General features: G+C 42.4%; 1 protein-coding gene across 1 annotated transcript; it reads right to left on the reverse strand.

The window, feature by feature from the left end:
• Window positions 1-1,623: 1,623 nt before the first annotated feature.
• On the reverse strand, window positions 1,624-17,745 carry Prpf38a (pre-mRNA processing factor 38A). The gene is made up of 10 exons (XM_051171286.1): window positions 17,545-17,745; window positions 15,736-15,895; window positions 14,061-14,182; window positions 11,323-11,408; window positions 9,466-9,576; window positions 4,665-4,777; window positions 3,815-3,841; window positions 3,627-3,724; window positions 3,174-3,222; window positions 1,624-2,080 (listed from the first exon to the last, which is right to left on the reverse strand). Exons 1-10 carry the CDS (start codon window positions 17,672-17,674, stop codon window positions 2,038-2,040), a joined length of 939 nt encoding a protein of 312 aa, XP_051027243.1. The 5' UTR covers window positions 17,675-17,745; the 3' UTR covers window positions 1,624-2,037.
• Between the last annotated feature and the right edge of the window lie 2,964 nt (window positions 17,746-20,709).

Raw genomic sequence — 20,709 nt, forward strand, 5'->3', positions numbered from 1 at the left:
TTGTGGGCAGGAGAAAAAAGGGCCATGTGTTGTAGTTCACCCTGTAATCCCAGCACTCGGGAGGCAGAGACAGGAGGATCTCTATGAGTTCGAGGCCAGCCTGGTTTACCAAGTGAGTCCTGGACAGCCAGGACTGCACAGAGAAACCCTGTGTGGGAAAACCACAGGAAGGGGCTGGGGGAGATTACGTGTGTGTGTAGCGGTGAGATGTAAAACATACTTCTAACTGTGCCGTAACCAAACAATTTTAGAGCTACCTTTCAAAAGCCTCTTGTAATAATAGGTAAAACAGATGATGGAAATTTATCCTTAAAATGTCATCTCTGCAAATTTGTGGTTTTCCAAAATGGTCTCTAGTAGTCAACATGTCCTATTCACCATCACTTTATGTATTCTAATTCAATGACTGGGATAGAATGCTTCTTGCTGCCCACTCAAACAGACTGCACTATATTGAACACACATTTGGGAAGGTTTCTCTTTACTGTTGGGTGCTTCTTATTGTGGGTTACTTAAATCTTCGTTAATAGTAAGGTTTTATTTTATCACAATGCTGGTGGTACTTGGTTGGCCCATGGGTCATGTAGCCAGAGGCATCTCTGCACCTTAATCATCTCAGTAAGAAATAACTTATAGGGAATCTCTACCAGACTTGAGTGGAGATGCCTGTAGTTAATTTTAAAAATCACTCTATGTAGTTGTATCCATAAGCCATAATAGGACTTATAGACAAATTTATTAATTTAGGTATCGTGATTAGAGGAATCATTAAATATGAAGGTACAAGTTGGTGTTTTTTATGCTTTAATATTGCTACGAAAGTTCCCCCAGTTAACAGCAAACAGTAATTATGCTGTGACCAGACATGACTTTCTAAGAAGCTGGATCCTCTAAGGTTGCTAGTTTTTACAGAGTTGCAGAAGTCTGCCACGTCTCCCATCTTAAAGGAGGAAGGTAAGTACAGGCAAAAGGGACTGTTCTAGCTAAGATCCTAATGCTCTCAATTATCAATGCCTGTGGATTGTGTCTTACCTACTAACTCCTGTACCTTTGTGAATGAAGTATCCCAGTATTTGCTAGGGGACCTATGTTACTAGTCACAAGTGTTGGCATTGCCTATGGCGCTGCTATTTGCTCTTTTGTCTACAAATACTCCCTGGACGTTTAAGTCTTCCACAATTGTCAGTTCTGTCCTAGGTCACTATGCTGAACCAGTCCCTATTTCCACCCATGTAGAAACACCACATCTGTCTCAAACTTGCTAAACTGAATGTGTCGTTTTTCATTCCTACCATAACCCTCTCACTCCCATACCCTCTAAAAGCAGTATCTTCTGTTACCTAGCAACTCAGGTCAGAACCAGGACCAGTACTCTGCCTCAGCCTGTGCTGAGGTTACAGGTATGAACCATCATGCCTGGCTTGTATAAAGGATGTTAAGTGTAATTATGTTGGACTGTTTAATGAAACTGAATTAAAAAATCCAGAAAAGGCTTTATGTTTGAATGTATTCTGTTCTTGCAAAAGTGCTACCTAGTTACTCTGCATGTTTAACGCACCACTGCTGCCTGTCGTATATGGGAAGTTAGGAAGTACTACGCTTTACAGAACGGCATCAGACACCACAGGATTCTTAGAGCACTTAACCATCGAGAAGCCAGAAACTAGAGAAAAATGACAACTGTGTAAGGTTTAATTACAAATAAGAAAAGGATTACCAATTGGCTGCGTCTTTTCATTCCCAAGAATCTCTCCAACTCCCGGTCCTCTTGTCTCTTGTTAATATGAATAGCCATGGTTGGTTAGGTCAAAACCTGACCCTGATGTGGTCAAAATCACCTTTCAAAGATACTGAGTGTAATTCAAGGAGATACAAAACTTAGCACCTCTGTAATATTAAAACAAAAACCAACCAAAACTTGATTTTTAAAAACCGAAAATACTTATAGCTGCCTGAGAGGAGATCTTGATCATTCCACATAAACAGATGCTCTCATATCCACAGGACGCCATTTTGATTAAAATAAAAATTAACCCATTACTCATTTCCTCTCCGGCTCTTCTTGTGGCTTTTCTTAGACCTGAAAGGGAATACACATGAGTCAATAAATTAAGGAGCAAATTAAGACAGTCATAGTATGCTGGCACGGATGAGTACAGAACATCAGATGCAGTGTGTGTGTGTGTGTGTGTGTGTTCTGCATGCCTATATCCATGTGGCACATGCACTGCAGGCTTAAAGTTGTGACACTTATGTCTCATTTTATTTATTGATGCAGGGTGTGCCTGTCAGTTTTGACTATCATGTTGACATTACTCAATCACTTGGGGAAAAGAAATATTAATTGATTTATTTACAGTAGTCTAGCCCTTGGCCATGTCTGGGACACATTGTCCTGACTAATGTGGGAGGACCTCGCCTGCTGAGGGCAGAACATTCTAAGGTAGTGGGTTCTAGGTTGTATAAGAGAGGTAGCCGGAGAGCAATTAAAAATAAAAGTAAACCCGGGCATGGTGGCTCAAGCTTTTAATCACAGCACCCGGGGGGGGGGGGGGGGAGAGGCAGAGGCAGGAGGATCTTTGAGAGTTAGAAGCCAGCCTGGTCTAGAGTCCAGAACAGCCAGTGCTACACAGAGAAACCCTTGACACAAACAAAAAAACAAAACAAAAATTAAGTTAAAAAGTTAGTTCCTTAAAGCCCAGAACGACGGATAGTATAGTTCCTCCACTGTCCAAGACTTTAATTCTACAAAGAAAAACAAGTTATAAAAGAAATTGAATTCCAGGAATTCTCAAAAAAAAAAAAAAAGCCTCTTTTGTCTTGTAATAAAGAACTACAAATATCCAGACCAAAACAAAATTCCTCATCTTAGCGGTATTTGAAACTTTTAACTTCTCAACTAAATGTGCATGGGTGCACACATGTGGAAGCCAGGGGTAAACATAATGTGTCTTCCTAACTGAATTTGGAGGCCGCTGATTGGCTAGACTGGCTGGCCAGCAAGGTAAAGGGGTCTTTCCTGTCTCTCCAGCACTACATTTCAGGTGCACCTGGCTTTTAGCAGAGTTGTTGCAGACTGAATTCCAGTCATCATGCCTTCATGACAAGCACTTCACCATGTTAGACCTTCCCAGCCAAGTACTGCATCTGTAAAATAGAGGGGTAATCTGTACCTTTCAGGAGACTTTGAGTGGCTCCTATGTCTGTGACTACGGTGGTGACCTGGAAGAAAAGATCATCAGGTGGAGTTTCTGCTCTCGCACTCTTACGCTGTCATTCTCACCTCCCCGGTTCCTCTCGTTCTCTCATTACTTTTTAGCTTATTCTGAGGACACCACTTACTATGACACCTCTCAAACTGGCTGCTAGTTGTGGCAGGGAATGTAGCAACAGTATCACATAACCAGAGCTGAGACTTTGACCTCTGTTACACTGGGCCTTATTTCTGTAATTTTGGATAAAAACCTGAAATCCCACTGCCATAGAGTGACGCTCAGAAAATGTGAAGCCTAACTTTTGGATTCCATGTCCATCTCCTGTTAGGTGGTCCAGCTTGGTGTCTCATGTTGCAGGAGCCTTAACAGACTTTGTTACTAAGACAAGAAGGAAAAGGCCAGATGCTGCACCTGGGGATTTAGAGCGGGATCTGTGCCGTCTGTCTCTGGACCTGCTTCGATGGCGTCGTGGACTCTTGCTCCTATGCCTTTCTCGGCGGGGAGAAGGGCTATAGAAAAAGAACAGCTCAGCATATACCTCACAAACACCACCACGTACCCTCTCAGAACCCTCTTGTCAGAAATGACTAAGAACCCACCTTCTTCTTTTAGGGGATCTACTCCGCCTATAAAGAAAGGAGAAGAACAGGTTAGTGTACTGGATATTAAGTAAAAACATGCCCCAGCCCCCACCCCACCCCCATGTTTTTAAAGAGGGAGGACTGCTAGGCTGAACACAGTGGCTTCTGATTCTTACTTGTATCTATGTTTTATATGCAGTACACTTGTACTCTGATTTTGCAACGTATTTTGACCAGTGGGATAATAGCAAATACAACATAGAGACCGGAAAAACACCTGCATGGTGTTGGCTGTTGGCTCTTAAATTCTGTCACCATCTTTAGAATTTAACCAGTTTAACCTGCTACAGGATGGTAGGTACAGAGAAGCTTCCCTAGCCATCCTAATTAATACTACTCTGTACTATGGAAAATACATAACCACAAAACAGGTGAGCACACATAACTGAACTGTATATCCACGCTCATCTTAATGCACTGACCACAAACTAAATGAAATGGGCTCTGCTTCTGCCAATGAAGTGTTTTGTTTTCTCAAGACAGAGTTTCTCTATGCAATAGCCTTGGCTGTCCTGGACTCATTTTGTAGACCATGCTGGCCTCAAACTTACATAGATCCGCCTGCCTCTGCCTCCGCAGTGCTGGAATTAAAGGTGCGCACCACCATGATTGGCTAGCTTTCTGTTTTGTTTCTGATACAGGTTTCTATGTGTAGCCCTGGCTGTCTTGGACTTGCTTTGTAGACCAGACTAGCCTGAACGCAGAGATCTGCCTGTCTCCACCATACACCGGAGCCAATGAGGTTTTAAGGGTGGCAAACATTCTCTATAGGCTAGTATTTTTCCTTCTGTGAAAGTCACATTTCTACCTTCTGGGAGAACGACTCCGGCTCCTCCTATAACGTAGTGCAGGGGAGCGTCGTGGCTTGTCCAAGTCTCGGTAGCTTCTTCGCCGGTGGTCAGGTGATGGCACCCTTTCCAGCTTGAAAAGAGATAAGTACCAGCTTTTATTAAAGGTAGCCATGCAAGAACATAGTTATAGTCCCCTCTCTATTCTGTCCAATGTACATCTCCTAAGTGACTTGACAACAGTGATTTTACTACATAGACAGGCTGGCCCTTGTGACAAAAGAGAGGTAAGAGGCACCTTTTTATTGATACCAGTATCAGCTGCCTGTGACTGTGAGTACAATAAGAAACAATAACGTTTATTTTTTTAGGAATCTGAGAGAAATATTTAGATATAAGATCAGTAATACGAAATGCAAAGTCATAGTGGATTTTAATCTTTAAAATCATTTGCTGTAGCTCTACAAAAAGTGTATGTAACAGCAGGAGCCGGGCATGGTGGTGCACGCCTTTAATCTCAGCACTGGGGAGGCTGAGGCAGATGGATCTCCATGAGTTTGAGACCATTCTGGTCTATATAGTTCCAGGACAGCCAGAGCTACATAACCCTGTTTGAAAATAACAACAAGAAGAGAAAGCATAGCAATACCAGATGGTTATATACATGTTACAAGCAATGAGGACTTCCTGGACAAATGCCAACTTTCATGTTTGGAGCATAAGTACATAGGATGAGTGTAGAACACACCACTATCATACAAAAAGTTATGAAGGTATCAAATCTCAGAAGTCTAGTTGGATAAGAGGTCTCTACAGGCCAATGATGGGGCAGTTTAAGTATCTACGTGGGTAATGGATTAACACACCAAATTTGTTTAAACCACGACGAAAAATTATCACCTTGGGAGGATACTACAGAACCAACATGACTTTGTATGTCTGTCTGTCTTCACGAGAAACTCATGGGTTTTTGCAGAGAGGAAGACAGTGTCTCTTTATTATTATGAAAACTTTGGGCGGGGCGAGGGGGGTGCTTGAGACAGGGTTTCTGTGTAGCCCTGGCTGTCCTAGACTCACTTTGTAGACCAGGCTGGCCTTGAACTCAGAGATCCACCTACCCCTACCTCCCTGAGTGCTGAGATCACAGGTGTGTGCCACAGTGCCCAGTTACTATGAAAACGTAAATGGTGATTTGGAAGGTTTCTCCTTAATGAATATCCCAGGTAAAGGACATGAAGACATGAAAGAAGCAGAATGCATCACCACTGTATAACACTAAGTACTGACCATCAGTGGACCCAGATATTGTAAGTGAGACAGGGCCAGTGACATGGCTCAGTGCCCACACCTGTGAGAGAAAGAACATGACAACAAAAAAATGGAAATATGCCAGCCAAACATGGTAGCTCACACCCAGCACTTGGGAAGCCCAAGGCAGAAAGAGAGGAGACTGAAGTCATCTTAGGCTATGCAGCATGCTCAAGGCCTGCCTGGGTTACGTGAGACCCTACCTTAAAAGACAAAACAACTATAAAAAGCCTATATTTGGTTCATTCCCGATAAGAGAACATGAACCTTGCATGCTTCTGATCCAGAGGACGGCCTTTCTTCTTGAGCTCACTCTGAAGGGAGCTGAGACACTCTATTTCTACTGTGCAGGATCCATGTCAACATGGGTAATTCCTCTTCCTCTCTTGTTTTTTAACTACTTTAAATTTAAAACATTTTTATTTTATGTGTATGTATGTCTTGTACACTGTGTATGTGCAGTCCTTACAGAGGAACTAGAGTCATAAAAGCTGTGAGCCGCCATGTGGGTGCTGGGAATCAAACCTCTGCTTCCTGAAAGAGCAGCCGATGCTCTTAACTACTGAACTCTCTCTCCAGCCTATGTGTATTTTTAGTTCTCTGAGGCCACTTCAGCAAACTGTCTGTCTGATTGTTTTACCTCCCAAGACACCAATTACTGCTTTTGGCATAAAGTTGCATGTTTCTTTTTCTTCAAACCCTATTAACTTTAGGAAGTGAAATTCCTCCCACATCATACATATGGCTGTGAAGACATGTTTATTACAGTAGAATATACCTGTAAGTCTCTTAGTATTTTTTACTGGAAACATTTTAGATTATTTCAGATTAGATAGATATACTAGTTAATGTGAGAAAGGGTTTACTATCTCTCGACATTAAATTACTATATTTGTTTTTGGTATTATGCCTAATTTATTTTGTAGTTTTAGTTTTCTGAGGTAAGGTCTTGCTTGCAGCCTCTGTAGCCCATGCTAGACCTCAAACTCCTAATTTGTCTTTATCTTCTAGGTGCTGGGATTACAGACCTATATAACCACACCCAGACTTAATGTCTAGTTTTTATAAATTGATCTTGTAGTATGGCAAACTGACCTCCGATATTTTCTAAACTACATGGAAATTGTGAACTTTCTTTATTATTATTATTTGTGTATGGGTGTGTTTGTACCTAGGACCTTATGCATGCCTGGCAAGTATGCTACTACTGAGCAGGGTCTCAGCCCCATAATAAGATTTTTAACAATTTATTTATCAAACTTTTATCCATGGCAATTTTTAATTTGTTTGGTTACATTTTGTAGCAAATTCCTCTAGAGTAATTTATCTTCTCCTTCACAATATTTCTATTTTCATGATTTTGTTTAATTTCATTTCATCTTAATGGCATCCAAACCTGTGACCTTCCTTTGTCCCTGGAACAAATATTTCTGAAAAGTCTTATGCTTGGTGTGCTAGACACAAGCCAGGGATTGAGTTTGAGGCTAAGCCTAGTCTGCATAGTGAAACCCTGTCTCTTAAAAAAACAAAAAAAACCTCCAGAAAACCAAGTCTTTTATATCAGCAACAACAAGCCAAAAGGGAGTTAGGAATAAATTTAAAACAACTGAATGTAGGAAAACTGTAGAAGTTTACACATAAAACTTGTAAGAAACCTTTAAAGACCTACATACTAGGTTTATGGCTATAGATGCCATTACCATCTCTGCTGCCCAGGATTCAGTTACAAATTCAATGTAATATTTTTTATTCTTAAAAAATTATTATTATAATTTGCTAGATGTGTGTATGAGTGAGCGTGCATAGAAATCCTTTCATATATGGATGCCCTTGGAGGCTGGAGGGTGTCAGATTCTCCTGGAGCTACAGTTGGAGGCTTTTGTGAGCCCCTGAGTGCAATTCTGCTCATAATCCTAGCACAGTTTATCATTTCCATTAAGAGAACAATGGGCCTGAGGCTGGAGATCAGGGCTTAGAGTCCTTGTTGCTTGTACAGAGGAATTCAGATTCCAGCATTTCCATCAGGTGGTTCACAGTAACCCGTAACTTCAGCTCTAGGGGGCTCCAATGGCATCGGCACTCATGTGCACATGCCCATACACATGGATAGAATAGGGGGTGGGGGAGGGGGGAGAGAGAGAGAGAGAGAGAGAGAGAGAGAGAGAGAGAGAGAGAGAGAGAGAGAGAGAGAGAGAGAAAACAAAGGAGCAAACAAAGCAAAGCAACTCCCGAAGAGCAGTAGAAGCAGCACTTGGTGTCCTCAGTAACGAGCCTTTCTGTGAAGCTCCACAGTTGGGCCGTGTCGTCCTTGCATACAACAGCCAGCAGAAGACAGTGATCATAGAGAAAACCACATTTTCAACTTGGAATTGTAAAAATGGCAAAACAGGTAAGTAGAGGAAAAGAAAAAAGATTGAAAAAATAATACCACAAGGGAGAAGAATCCCATGTTGAGGAAAAATAATTAGATTACCGTTTCACCAATAAAAACCTAAGTTGAAGTTTTGGAGATGGGACCTCACTGTTGAACTCTGGCTGGTCTCAAACTCACAGAGCTCTACCTGCCTTTGCCTCTCTGGAGGCTCAAATAAAGGACTGTGTCACCATGCCCAGCAAGGTTAGCACTGGTTGCATTTCCTTTCGGCCCTTTTGATGCATATTTCTTAGAATTTAATCACAAATGCTTTAGAGATATTTTATTATACGTACTTGTACATTATCACTTTTTACTATAAGCATTTCCACATTATCATCATTTTAATGGCTGCTTAATAATCACATTAACAATCTAACTGACTCTTCAGTCATTGACAGCTGGGGAGCTGGGTTGGCTTCAACTTTTCAGCACTGTAATTACTAATCCTAACAAAGCGTGACTATGCAGCAGGTTAACTTCCCTCCTTAAAGTAAGTGCACGCAGGACAAGGGTTTTATCCTTTTATCCATATTTTCTAACAGTTACCATTCATTAACCAATTATATGGAAATATGACTAAGACTTTCATGAACACGTAACAGTCTTCAGAGAAAAGTACTATACTATTCTTGTTTCACAGAGACAAGGGAAGTGAGCAACGCAGCACAGGAAGCAGCAGGAATGGGTGCACTTGGGGTAGACTAAGCATTTAGCACAAGCAAGGCTGTGGATTCAATCCCTAACACAAAGGGAGTGAAATCGGGACGGAAGCTCATTCCACTGCTGTGACAGAGGATGTAGTCAAGCCAAGGGGGATTTGACTCGAAAGCCCATCATTTTAGCAAGAATACAGTCCTTCAATTTTAGGCATCGGCCTTTGATCCTAGCATTCCTGAAGCAGATCTGAAATGTCTTTCTAGCCTGATCCACATAGTAGGGCCCTCCTTGTCCAAAAGGACCCCAAAAGTAACAAATTGATTCAGTCACAAAAGATGTAAAAAGAAAAGGTTATCACTAATTTTAAAACTAAAGCTTAAAAAATAAAATAGAGCTATTTCTTTCCTTCCCAGCCTGTAACACGTTCACACATGCCTTACCTTCTCATCCTCTTCCTCCTCTTCTTCACTAGACTCCACGTCGTCCATGTCCTCCTCGAGAGCGCTAACTCGAGGCTCCAGTTGCTCAGCTTCCTCTAACACATAACGTTTCTACAGAGAGCACAGTAAAAGCTAAATTCTTCCATGTCCTGATCCTAACTCTGAGCTTCATAGGCTGATAGAAAAGCCATGGAAGCCAGGCGAGGTGGTGCATGACTTTAATCCCAGCACTCGGGATGCAGAGGCAGGTGGATCACTGTGAGTTCGAGGCCAGCCTGGTCTACAAAGTGACAAAGTGAGTCCAAGACAGCCAAGGCTACACAGGGAAACCCTGTCTCAGAAAAAAAAAAAAAAAAGTTCTACCTGCACAGCTTGAGTTAGAGGCACTTAGCAGCCATGCTTTTTACATGGGTGCTGGGGACCTGAACTTACGTCCTCATGTTTACAGAAAAAGCATTCTTGCCCTCTGAGCAATTTCCCAAGCACTAGGTGTTTTTTGGTTTTTGTTGTTGTTTGTTTTTTGCAGATGTTGTTTCTTCTTTGTTTTTGAGTCAGGCTTGGTTGACCTAGAACTAGACCAGGCTGGCCTCAAATTCAGAGAGCAACTCCCGGTGCTGGGATTAAAGGCCCGCACCATAGTGCCTGACACCATAACCTTTCAGTAAGGGTGTTTGGTTCTTTCAGTATTTTAACATTTTACCTGAGTGTGAGCACATGTGCCAAGGGGTCAGAGGACAATCTTGGTGTCATTTCTCGCCTTCCACTTTGAGGCAGGGCCTCTGCTTACTGCTGGGTTTGCTAGTTTAGTGAATTCCAAGCTTCTGGCCATTATCTGGGTCTGCACTCCCTCTTCTAGGAGCACAGCACTAGGACCACTGCTACAAACGCTAGCTCTGTATATGGGCTCTGAGATCTGAACTCAGGGAGTCAGGCGTGGGCAGCAAGTGTAAGCCACTTTCTCTACCCTAAGGGCCCTTTTTTATAAATAAGGCCTCTTATGTAGGCACTGGCTGTCTTGAACTTAACATCTCCTTGCCCCAGCCTCTGGAGTACTCGGGAGTACCGACATACACCATACCATCCAAGTTGCTTTTTTTTTTGACACAATGAATACTGTATATTTAAAGTAGAAAATTTAAGTCTTAACATATAAATACATGCTTGAAATTGTCATTAAAATCAAGGTAGTAAATCTCTTCCTTCCATTCCTTTAAACTGTCCTGAAGGTCTACTTTAGAGATGTAAGGCCAGGAACAAGTGGAGACAGTCACAGCTATCACGACCCAGCTAGCTTCTTTCCCTAGAGTTACAGGTAATTTCTTGATTCCTTTCTTGTCTCAGTATGTAACCCTAGCTAGCTTGGAACTTCCTATGTAGACCAGGCTGGTCTTAAACTCAAACAGAAATGCTTAACTCTGCTTCCTAAATGCTGGGACTGAAGACATGCATCACCACACCTGGCACAGTTTCCTTTGAGCCAAGCCTCCCCACTCCTGACCCCTGACCTTTTTTTTTTTTCAATAAGAATTTCCCATTTTATAGATAGGGTTCTGCAATAATACAGGAACTTAGGCTAAATGTTTATTCAGTCAACTCTCCACTACAGCACACTCCAGTTCACTTAATCTACCACTTTTTTTCTCTTCGTATTTGTAGAAATAGTCTTAAAACACCCTGAAGAGCCTTTCCTCTATTCATTTTCAAAGCCTGCATGAGGCGTCACCTACTGCATTCCCTCCCCTCTTCATGTTTGCTGTAAAGATTTGTTACGACATCCTTAAGGCTTCAGGGTTTCAGTATGTATTTGTGTTTGTGTGGCAGCTAAGAGTGACTCGACAACAGACCTTTGTCTCATACCTGTAGACGGGGCAAAATTATGTCACAGACTCGCTCGCTGTGCAGCAGCTCGTCAATGAACTCGTCCACATGCATCAGCTCAAACTCTGGAAGAGAAAACAATTAGTTCAAACAACCTGGAAGTGACTTAGGTAGCCAAACAGCAAAAGAGCCGTGAAAGCTTGATATGAAGCACACTGCATGCCATGCCTGTTGATTGAGCCCAGGGCTCTGGGATGCCTAGCCAGTGCTCAGCCACTGAGCTCAATCCCCAGCCGTAGCACTCTGCCACTGGGCCACGTCCATAACCCAGTGTCTTACCTTTACCTCTTTAAAAGTGTTTTAATTAAACTATTGTTTATAGCATGTGTACACACACAAGTGTGTGTGTGTGTGTGTGTGTGCGTGCGTGCGTGTGTATAGGTCAGGGGGAAACTTTCCAGAATCTGTTCTTTCCTTCTACCATGTGAGTCCTAGGGTTACAGGTTTACAGGAGGGATCAGCCCAGTCAAGACTAAGAGATGAACAAAGCTGCTCCAAATAACAGAAGAAGGGACGGGATACAATTTAATGTAGGGCACTTGCCTTGCATGAGGTTCTAGGTTCAATTCCTATCATTACCACCAAAACAAACAAACAAAAACAAAAAACAGGAGACACAAACATCAAGGTAAACACAAATAGTCTTGAATTATGTAGGATAATCTTGAAGAGATAACTCAAGATTATATAACTCCAATTTTAATAGGTCACCTAATTGTAATTTCTCACATTAACTCATAATATCCTTGAAAATATTTCTATTTGGGGGTGTGTAGTCAGATCCCTCAGTAGGTAAAAGACTTGCCACACAGTGTTTGACCCTGGAACCCACAGTGGAAGAAGAACAACTTTTAGATTCTTTTCACATATGCATCACGGCACACATGGACTTATAATCATACACACAGACAAATGTTGAAACAAATAATATTTTTTATAGCACAAAAGTGAGATTTTTAGAATCTCTGTATTAATCTACCTTAGTTTGTTGGTTCTCAATTACAAGTGACTTCGCATTCCTCTGTCACCCTACATAAAGGAAGTGCTACTTGTGTGCATTAGGGAGCTGACAGGGATGTACTGTCAGGTTCAGGACTACCACAAAACAGAGAATTACCTGACCTAAAGTGTCAACGCTTTGAGAACTGTCATCTTACATAACACAATGGAAGCACCTCATTCAACAATGACCACAGTCATAGCCACCTGTTCACCATATAGTGTCCGGTCCATGACAGTAACATCCAGCATATCACAAACTCTCAATATATATTATTTCAGTGAAGATGTGTTAACAAAAGTTTAAAGTACAAGCTGGTGGTGGTGGCACAAGCCTTTAATAGCAGCACTCAGGAGGAAGAGGTGGGTGGATCTCTGAGTTCAAGGCCAGCCTGCTTTACAGAGTGAGTTCCAGGACAGGCAGGGTCACACAGGGAAACCCTGTCTTGAAAAACAAAACAAAACAAAATAAACAAACGAAGGTTAAAGTACAATACTGATTGAGAATTTCTGAGACAAATCCTAAATTTGAAACAATATCAAACCTGAATCTTTGCCAGGCATGGTGGCGCACACCTTTAATCCCAGCACTTGGGAGGCAGAGGCAGAGGCAGGTGGATCTCTGTGAGTTCAAGGCCAGTCTGGTCTACAAAGTGAGTCCAGGACAGCCAAGGCTACACAGAGAAACCCTGTCTCAAAAAATCCAAACAAAACAAACCTGAAACTTTGAACATCGACTCAATTGTTATTTGGATTTTGGAGGATTTGGGGTTTCTAGATAGAGAAGCTCAACTGATAGTTTAAACAGTTGTTCTAAAAATCTAAAATGCTCTGTAATCTGCAAAAGTCTGGTTCTAAGCCATTTTGAATAAGGGGTATTTCAGCTTATATTTCAGCTTGTTAATCCTCTATATCTGAAAAAGAAAGGCATCTCTCTAATTGAGAGGTTCTGATTATATTACCACCAATCCTCCCGCAGCATAGATGTATCTGAGGGCAAGGCCTGTAGTTGTGTGGCAAAACACTTACCACACATGCATGATGCCCTCCCTAGGTCCTCCAATACTGCTCCCTCCCAACACAAAGACAGGCACAGTGTACACACCTGTAATTCCCATATTTGGGAGGCACAGACCAGAGAATCAGATGTTTGAGGTCATCCCTCAGCTACACAGTGTTAAAGGTCAGCCTGGGTAATGTGCCCTCAAAACAAGACAAAATAAAACAAAACCAAAGGTGTTTCTATAAAACACGTAAAGCTGTCTCCTTGGATTTGCCTAGTACTTTTCAGTGGAGTCCATACATGAATAGCATAGGTCCACGTAGTCCACAGAGCACAGCATAGCATGGAACATGGCCCTAGAGAAGCAGCCTGTAGGGAGACAACTGTGCAGCAGTAGTTTTGGGCAGGCTAGAGTAGTTTTTATAAAGAAACCATTTGGGAGCTTCTACAACTTGTGGATGGAGCATGTGTGAAAGGTATACCTGATCCAAGTCTGTATTTAACATACAATGCAGAAGGAAAGGGAGGCAGCCATGCTTCAAAGGGTTAAGTCCAACCAGAAGCCAATGTTTCCAATGAGGCGGGTGAAAAATTTTGTTGATGACAGGAATAATACAGATGAAGAGGAGCATTTATTGTATGTGGAAATGAGTAGAGACGCCCGTGAAGCACAAACGGCTGAGGAACAGCTCTAGCGACACGGCAGCATGCTCACCTCCATTTCGGTTCTGGCTCTTGATTTTCCGATAGTCGTTATACAAAGGCTCCAGGTACTTGTAGCAATCAATTGCAGTTCCTGTCAGTCTCATGTAGAGTGCCCCCAACATCCGGACATACCTAACAGAGATGACAGTGGAACGGCAGGCCATTGTAAGAGTTCCTGAGTTTTATACCTGGCTTTTCTTATGACAGTAGTAGATAAAAGTGTTCTGTTGTTTTTTTGTTCTTGTTATCGGATAAGAAAGCCATAATTCTGAAGCTAGCGTAGAACAGACGACGGCTAAAATATGGAGACCTAATCAACTTCCTGATCTAACAAATGCTAGCTACAAAAAATGCCAAGGCTACACAGAGAAACCCTGTCTCAAACAACAACAACAACAACAAAAAAGATATATCATGTTATACTTCACAGAATTAGCCTAAGATTCCAAAAAGACAATAAGTTTAACACAGAAGGCATAATACACATTTTATAACAATGTCAGAATATATATACATAGGCACAAATGTAGATTCTAGAAAAAGGTCAAAGCCATAGAGGTTAAAATTCTTCGTAAATTGCTAACTTGGATAACAGACATTTAACTTGTCTTCTCAACCTCTAAAATGGAGAAGCTGCTACCTAATTTATTGCCTTGGTGCAATAAATAAACGCAAGAAAACTGTAGCGTTACAAAGGACACATGTGTTAGGTCCTTATAAAGTTAGCTATTTTTCTAGTTTTTACTTTTTTTGGTAAAATTCTTCATTTTTCTTGATCATGTATCCAATTCCTTAAATTCCTTAACTCAAATCTCCATTTAAAATGAAAGCTACATCATATGAAAAGAACAGGGTAGCAAAGAATATGCATTCTGACAGAAGTCGCAGCTGAGGCCTAGCACTCAGGAGACAGAGGATAGAGGACTGCTAGCCAGGACTACATGCTGAGGCACTATGTCAATTAAAAAACAAAACAAAACCCACAAAATAAAGTGTACTCTGAAGCCAGCTTTGCCCCTCCAGTTCACAATGGGTAGTCAGACTCAGACCCCTGCATTTGTTCTATTATCAGTTTTTCTCTCTGCTATAGATCCGCCACTTACTGGTTGTCTGGCCTTAGGTAAATTATCTACAATGCCTGTGTCTCAGTTTCTGCCCATGTAAAGTAGGCATAATATTGTTAAATCAGCGGTGTGAAAACTAAACGAATCACTATATATAAAGCCCTTAAAACACACCATGGTCCACAATCAGCGATCACACCTGCCCTTCCACCTGTCTCTGAATCCCATGAGGATGGTCATGTGCAGCAGCTGATTATGTTCACCATGCACTAGTAAGCGTTACAAAACTTAAGGAAATTCTATGTTGTCACAGTCATTAGACACAGAAGTCTGGATAAAATACAGATCTACTCTGCTAACAAACACCCTATGTTGTATGACTCCCATGCCTGATGCACATATGTACAAATATTATGTGTGTATATTTATTTAATTTGTGAAGCCCTTTAGGGGGAGGGGGAAATTACCAAGACTGATAAGAAGAGGGTCTACATAACCACATGGACAAAATACAAGTTCAAAGGCAAAAGCCTGTGGACAGGAGACACATGACATCCAGGTGGTTCTAACAAAGCTGACTCTGAACCACTAACAAGCTATACTAGTTAAGTTCGTACTCACTTGAAATCTTCATTTTTTATAAATTCAACAATGATGTCCTTCTCAGGTTGAATTTGAAGCATCTTCAAAGTTAAACACAGAAAAGGAGTGGGCTTTATGTTTCCACCGTACACGCCACCCACAAACCTTAACTCCATGGCTTTGTCGACTACAAGTTCAGCTGAAAACAACCAAAAACAAAGAGTGATATGTTAGACACATGAACGGCCTTGGCTTTTCTTGGTTAGAAGGTTAAATAGCTAAAGGTTTAGAGCTCCTGAATAGCCAACAAGAATTTAATATTAGGAGAAGAGCTTATTAACAATAGTAATAAAAATGACAGCCTGAAAAACAAGTTGAGCGTTGTGGCACATGCTTTCAATCCCAGCACTCAGGAGGCAGAGGCAGCGGATCTCTGAGTTCAAGGTCAGCCTGGTCTACAAATAGAGTTCCAGGACAGCCAGGGCTACACATGCCTGGAGCTAACCCATTGAGGAAAGAAACACCCCTTATCCCAGCCCCCACTGACTGTGTAGTCCACTACGGAAAGGTAGGACTCATGACTCCTCAGTCTTTATGCAACAAATCCTGGAGAAAACAGTTCTGTCATTACCACCAGATGCTGGTTGTTACTACTCCACGCCTTTAGTCCCAGCACCTGGGAGGCAGAGGCAGGCAGATCTCTGTGATTTGAGGCCAGCTGATTCTACAGATTGAGCTCCAGGACAGCCAGGACTACATAGAGAAACCCCATCTCAAACAAACAAACAAACAAACAAACAAACAAGTCCTGTCATTATCCTAATTTCCAGCTAAGGATAATGAGGTCAATAAAAGGGATTTACATGCTCAAGATCCACAGCACATGGATTTGAACAAAGCTAGGCCAAGAATGCTACTCTCAAGCACGTATATAACCCAGCCTGGTCTACATAAACAGTTCTAGGCCAGCCAAGGCTACATAGTGAAATCCTGTCTTTAAAATTAAAAAAAAAAAAAAAAAAAAAATCCAAAATAAAAAGCAAAACTTACATTAGAAGCAGAGAACACACGTCAGTGGTACAGAATTTGTCTGGCAACTGCTAAGTCCTGTGTTCAAAACCCTAGTACTGCCAGGAAGTAAACTTATATTAGTAACCAAGAATGAAAATCCTGATTCTTTTAGGAAAAGAACGCTGGGCGTGGTGGCGCACGCTTTAAATCCCAACACCCCGGCACTCGGGAGGCAGAGGCAGGTGTAACTCTATGAGTTCGAAGCCAGCCTGGTTTACAAAGTGAGTCCAGGACAGCCAGGACTGTTACACAGAGAAACTCTGTCTCGGGTGGGGGGTGGGAGAGCAAGAATTTGATCAATGGCAGATTAGTGGTGTTCCTTTAGCATCTCCAGAAAGCTGTATGCAGTCCCTAAGATGAACAGTTTGGCAGGCAGCAGAGTTAAAAAAGAAAAGAACGGCTCAAAGAACCTAAAGAAATCCCTCAGCATCAGCCAGGTGGATCTCTGTGAGTTAGAGGCCGGCCTGGTATAGAGTGAGTTTCAAGACTGTCAGGACCGTTACATAGAGAAACTCTGTCTCGATCAAGCAAAAAAAAAAAAAAAAAAAAAAAAAAAAAAAAAAAAAAGAGAGAGAGAGAGAGAGAGAGAGAGAGAGAGAGAGAGAATTAAAAAGAAAAAGGAAGGACCGTGTTGGATTTGTCACTGTTTGGTACAAGACTAGGCACAGAACAGTTCATGTGAACGGTTGACACACTCTTTTCCAGAGTCTATCCTTCCACAATGGGACGGAAGAAACCAGCCGCAGGCCGAGACGCGGGCCGCGCGCTGCCACTCACCCGTCAGCCCAAAGCATTCTTCTTTCCAGTACTTTGATTCGTAGATTCTCGTCCGGATGATCTTCTCCACCAGATACTGAGGGTTGGTGCCATGGATGCTGTGGGCATCCTTCACTGTACGGTTCGCCATTTTAGAACGCTTTCAATTCTACTTCCGTCGGCTTCTTTAATACGTCACATCCAGCTTTAAAAAAAAAAAAAAAAAGAGACGACCAGAGGTCGGGAAACACGGAGGAAATCCCTCCGAACCGCGAAAGGCAACCAGCTTGGTACCGGAAGCCGTGGCGCAGAACACTTTCTCAGGACTGCGCACAGGCCGCAGTAGAGGTGGGAGCAAGTTGGCGGAAGTACGTCATGAGCCCTTGGTGGGCGTGGTGAGGTGGTTGTTAACACCAATCAGAATCAGCCTGTGGGCGGAGTTACGGCTAGTGGCGGGAAAACTTTTTCCTCTGATTTGCCTTCTTACTGCTCAGCCTGCAGTGGCGGCGTAGTGCGCCCAGCAGCCCCCGGAGCGGCCCGTCCAGCACGAGCGCGCGCCGCGAGGTTCCCCAGTGCCTGGACTGGAAGCCGTGGAGTCCGCAGGGAGCGGACAGTCCTGGCAAGCGCCACCGTGGTAAGTACGGCTCGTTCGCTACAGACGCCACACACGTGCACCAAGGGCCGGTTTAGTCCGAGCACCGCTCTCGGCGTGTGAACACCTCCTCCGAGCTCTTGGAACACTTCCTGCTCTGAGAGACACATCAGAGAAGCGGGTGCGGCCTGACCTCGCGGGCCTGCTTTGACTTTCCACATGGACTTCCTCTGAAAAACGTTCGCATCCAACCCATGATACCACCTAGTGAATGCGCCCGGAGAGAGACTTTCTCTAGGTCACGTTTTGTGATTTTGGTGTCTATGACACCTCAGGTCTCCTCTCCAAATGTACTGCCCTTAGGTGGACTTTTCATCCGTAGTCACAGAATGAACCACTTTTTACTTTCTAGGCTCTAGCTTTCTCTTTTTACAATTGGAGGAAGGACTTAAGATGCGAGATTCCTGTGATGAGGTCATTTTCGGTTTCCATAAAAGTTGAATAGTTGTACTTTCTTTTCTACTGTATTGCTTTTTATGGCAGGATTTCTCTGCATAGCCTTGGCTGCTCTGTAGACCAGGCTGGCCTCGATCCTCCTGCCTCTGCCTCCCAAGTGCTTGGATTAAAGGCGTACTGCCACCACGCCCAGCTACTTTTTCTTCATAACTCCTCATTATTTTTCAACTTTCCACTGAGGAACAACACAAGCAGTGGTAATATAGCCCAGTGAACTGCTCTTCTTTATCCTCCACACATCATCTTACTGACTATCAGCAAAATGGGCTGAAGAGCCAGGCCTGGCTTGGCCAAGAAAAGGGTTTGACTTCTAGAAATACCCACTACAAGGTCTTAATGTCACAGATAGCAGAAATCTGAAGTATGCACAGAACCCAGTACAAGAGCCACACCCGAGGCAAAACCGTAAAGAAATCCTAATAAAAGTTGAGCCAAACTCTTGGCATATATATCTCACTTAATTCTTAAAAATAATCCCAGAACAATATACGTAAACTCATCCTAGATGCTCAGTGATAAATATTTGCTAATGAAAGGAAGATGTTATCTTGCTAAGTAAAGTAACAAGAGGCCCAATTTTACAGAGGACTACACAGCCTTCACTCTAACTCTGAGCAGCCAGATGCCAGTGGCTGCTCTTAAAACTACCTCACCTTTAGTTTTAAGTGTGAAACTGGACAGCATTATGTCTGAGAGTAGGTTAGAATTCCCATTCACAAAATGACAGGTCCTTTGGACCTCAGTTTCCCAATCCACAATATAGAGATGATATTTTTTGGTTTTTTTTTTTTTAACCACTGTTAAGGCCTGTGTGCTAAACACTCTTCTAAGACAATTAGTAATAGGGTAAGAAAATACATCATGATGAGCCCATGTCCATCCTACTGTAAACAACCTTTGAAACAATGGATCCCAAGACATTTGAGTTGTCCCAGGAATTTCATCCTGAGGAAGGCTAAAGCCAGAGGAGGAGCTTGTCTCCAGTACGAATTAGCCACAGATCAGCAGAAGGCCCTCAGAAGAGGGAGCACAGACAGTGATGGTTCTTTTGGGGGAGGGGGTGCTTAATTAAGGCGCATCGCTTACCTTTTATTTAAACCTTACCCTCATGTCAGTACTGAGAATATGAAATGAAGGAGGGCTGGTGTCACTGGATCTTTCTCTTCCCAATATGGCAATATTGAAGAAATATTTTTTTCTGGTTCTCATTATTAATTTGGCCTTTAAACAACATTTATCTTGTGTGTGTGTGTGTGTGTGTGTGTGTGTGTGTGTGTGTGTGTGTGTGTACCAGGTGCCACAACACATATGTGGAGGCAGAGGACAATTGGAGGAAACAGGCTCTTTCCTTCCACCCTGCTTATTCCAGCATAGTGTCAAGCGCCCATATTGGTTGCTTCACTTTGCAGATCCTAATTTGCCTCTTTGAATTGTAATGCTGAGGACAAGTGGCAGAATTTGGCTTGTTAGGGCACAGGTTGTGATCCTAAGTCTGATAACGCTACTTTCTTGCATTTAAATATAAAGGTCTGCATTTTATTTATATTTTAAGCACAACTCCATGTTCTGTAATTAACAATCCAGTGCAAAACATTGCACCTAGCTTCACTGATTTCAGAGACCTCCCAACATCTAAATATTGCCCTCTAATACAGCTTTTTAAAAATTGTGGTTCTGGCCGGCCAGTGGCAGGGCATGCCTTTAATCCCAGCACCTGAGAGGTAGAGGTTGTCTCTAAATTCGAGGCACCCTGGTCTAGATTGAGTTCCAGGACAAAATCAAACAACAATAAAAGAAGCCATAAGCATGGCAGGTAGGAGGCCTTTTGTGCTTTAGGCATCTATCTTGGTATCTTTTAATTTTGTGAGATTTCCTGTTTTGTGGGTGGGTGTGTTTGTCAACTTTCTCTTGCTATGGCAAAATATAACCAAAAAAAAAAAAAAAAAAAAAAGAAAGAAAGATTGCTCACAATTTCAGATATTTCTGTGTAGGATCACTTAACATCCTAATGGAAGAGAGGGTCACGCAAGAAAGGGGGTCCAAAAGACTGTCCGTAAGGACCTGATAAGTCGTCTTTT

This window comes from Acomys russatus, chromosome 29 (genome assembly GCF_903995435.1).
Source record: "Acomys russatus chromosome 29, mAcoRus1.1, whole genome shotgun sequence".
NCBI classification, from domain to species: Eukaryota; Metazoa; Chordata; class Mammalia; order Rodentia; family Muridae; genus Acomys; species Acomys russatus.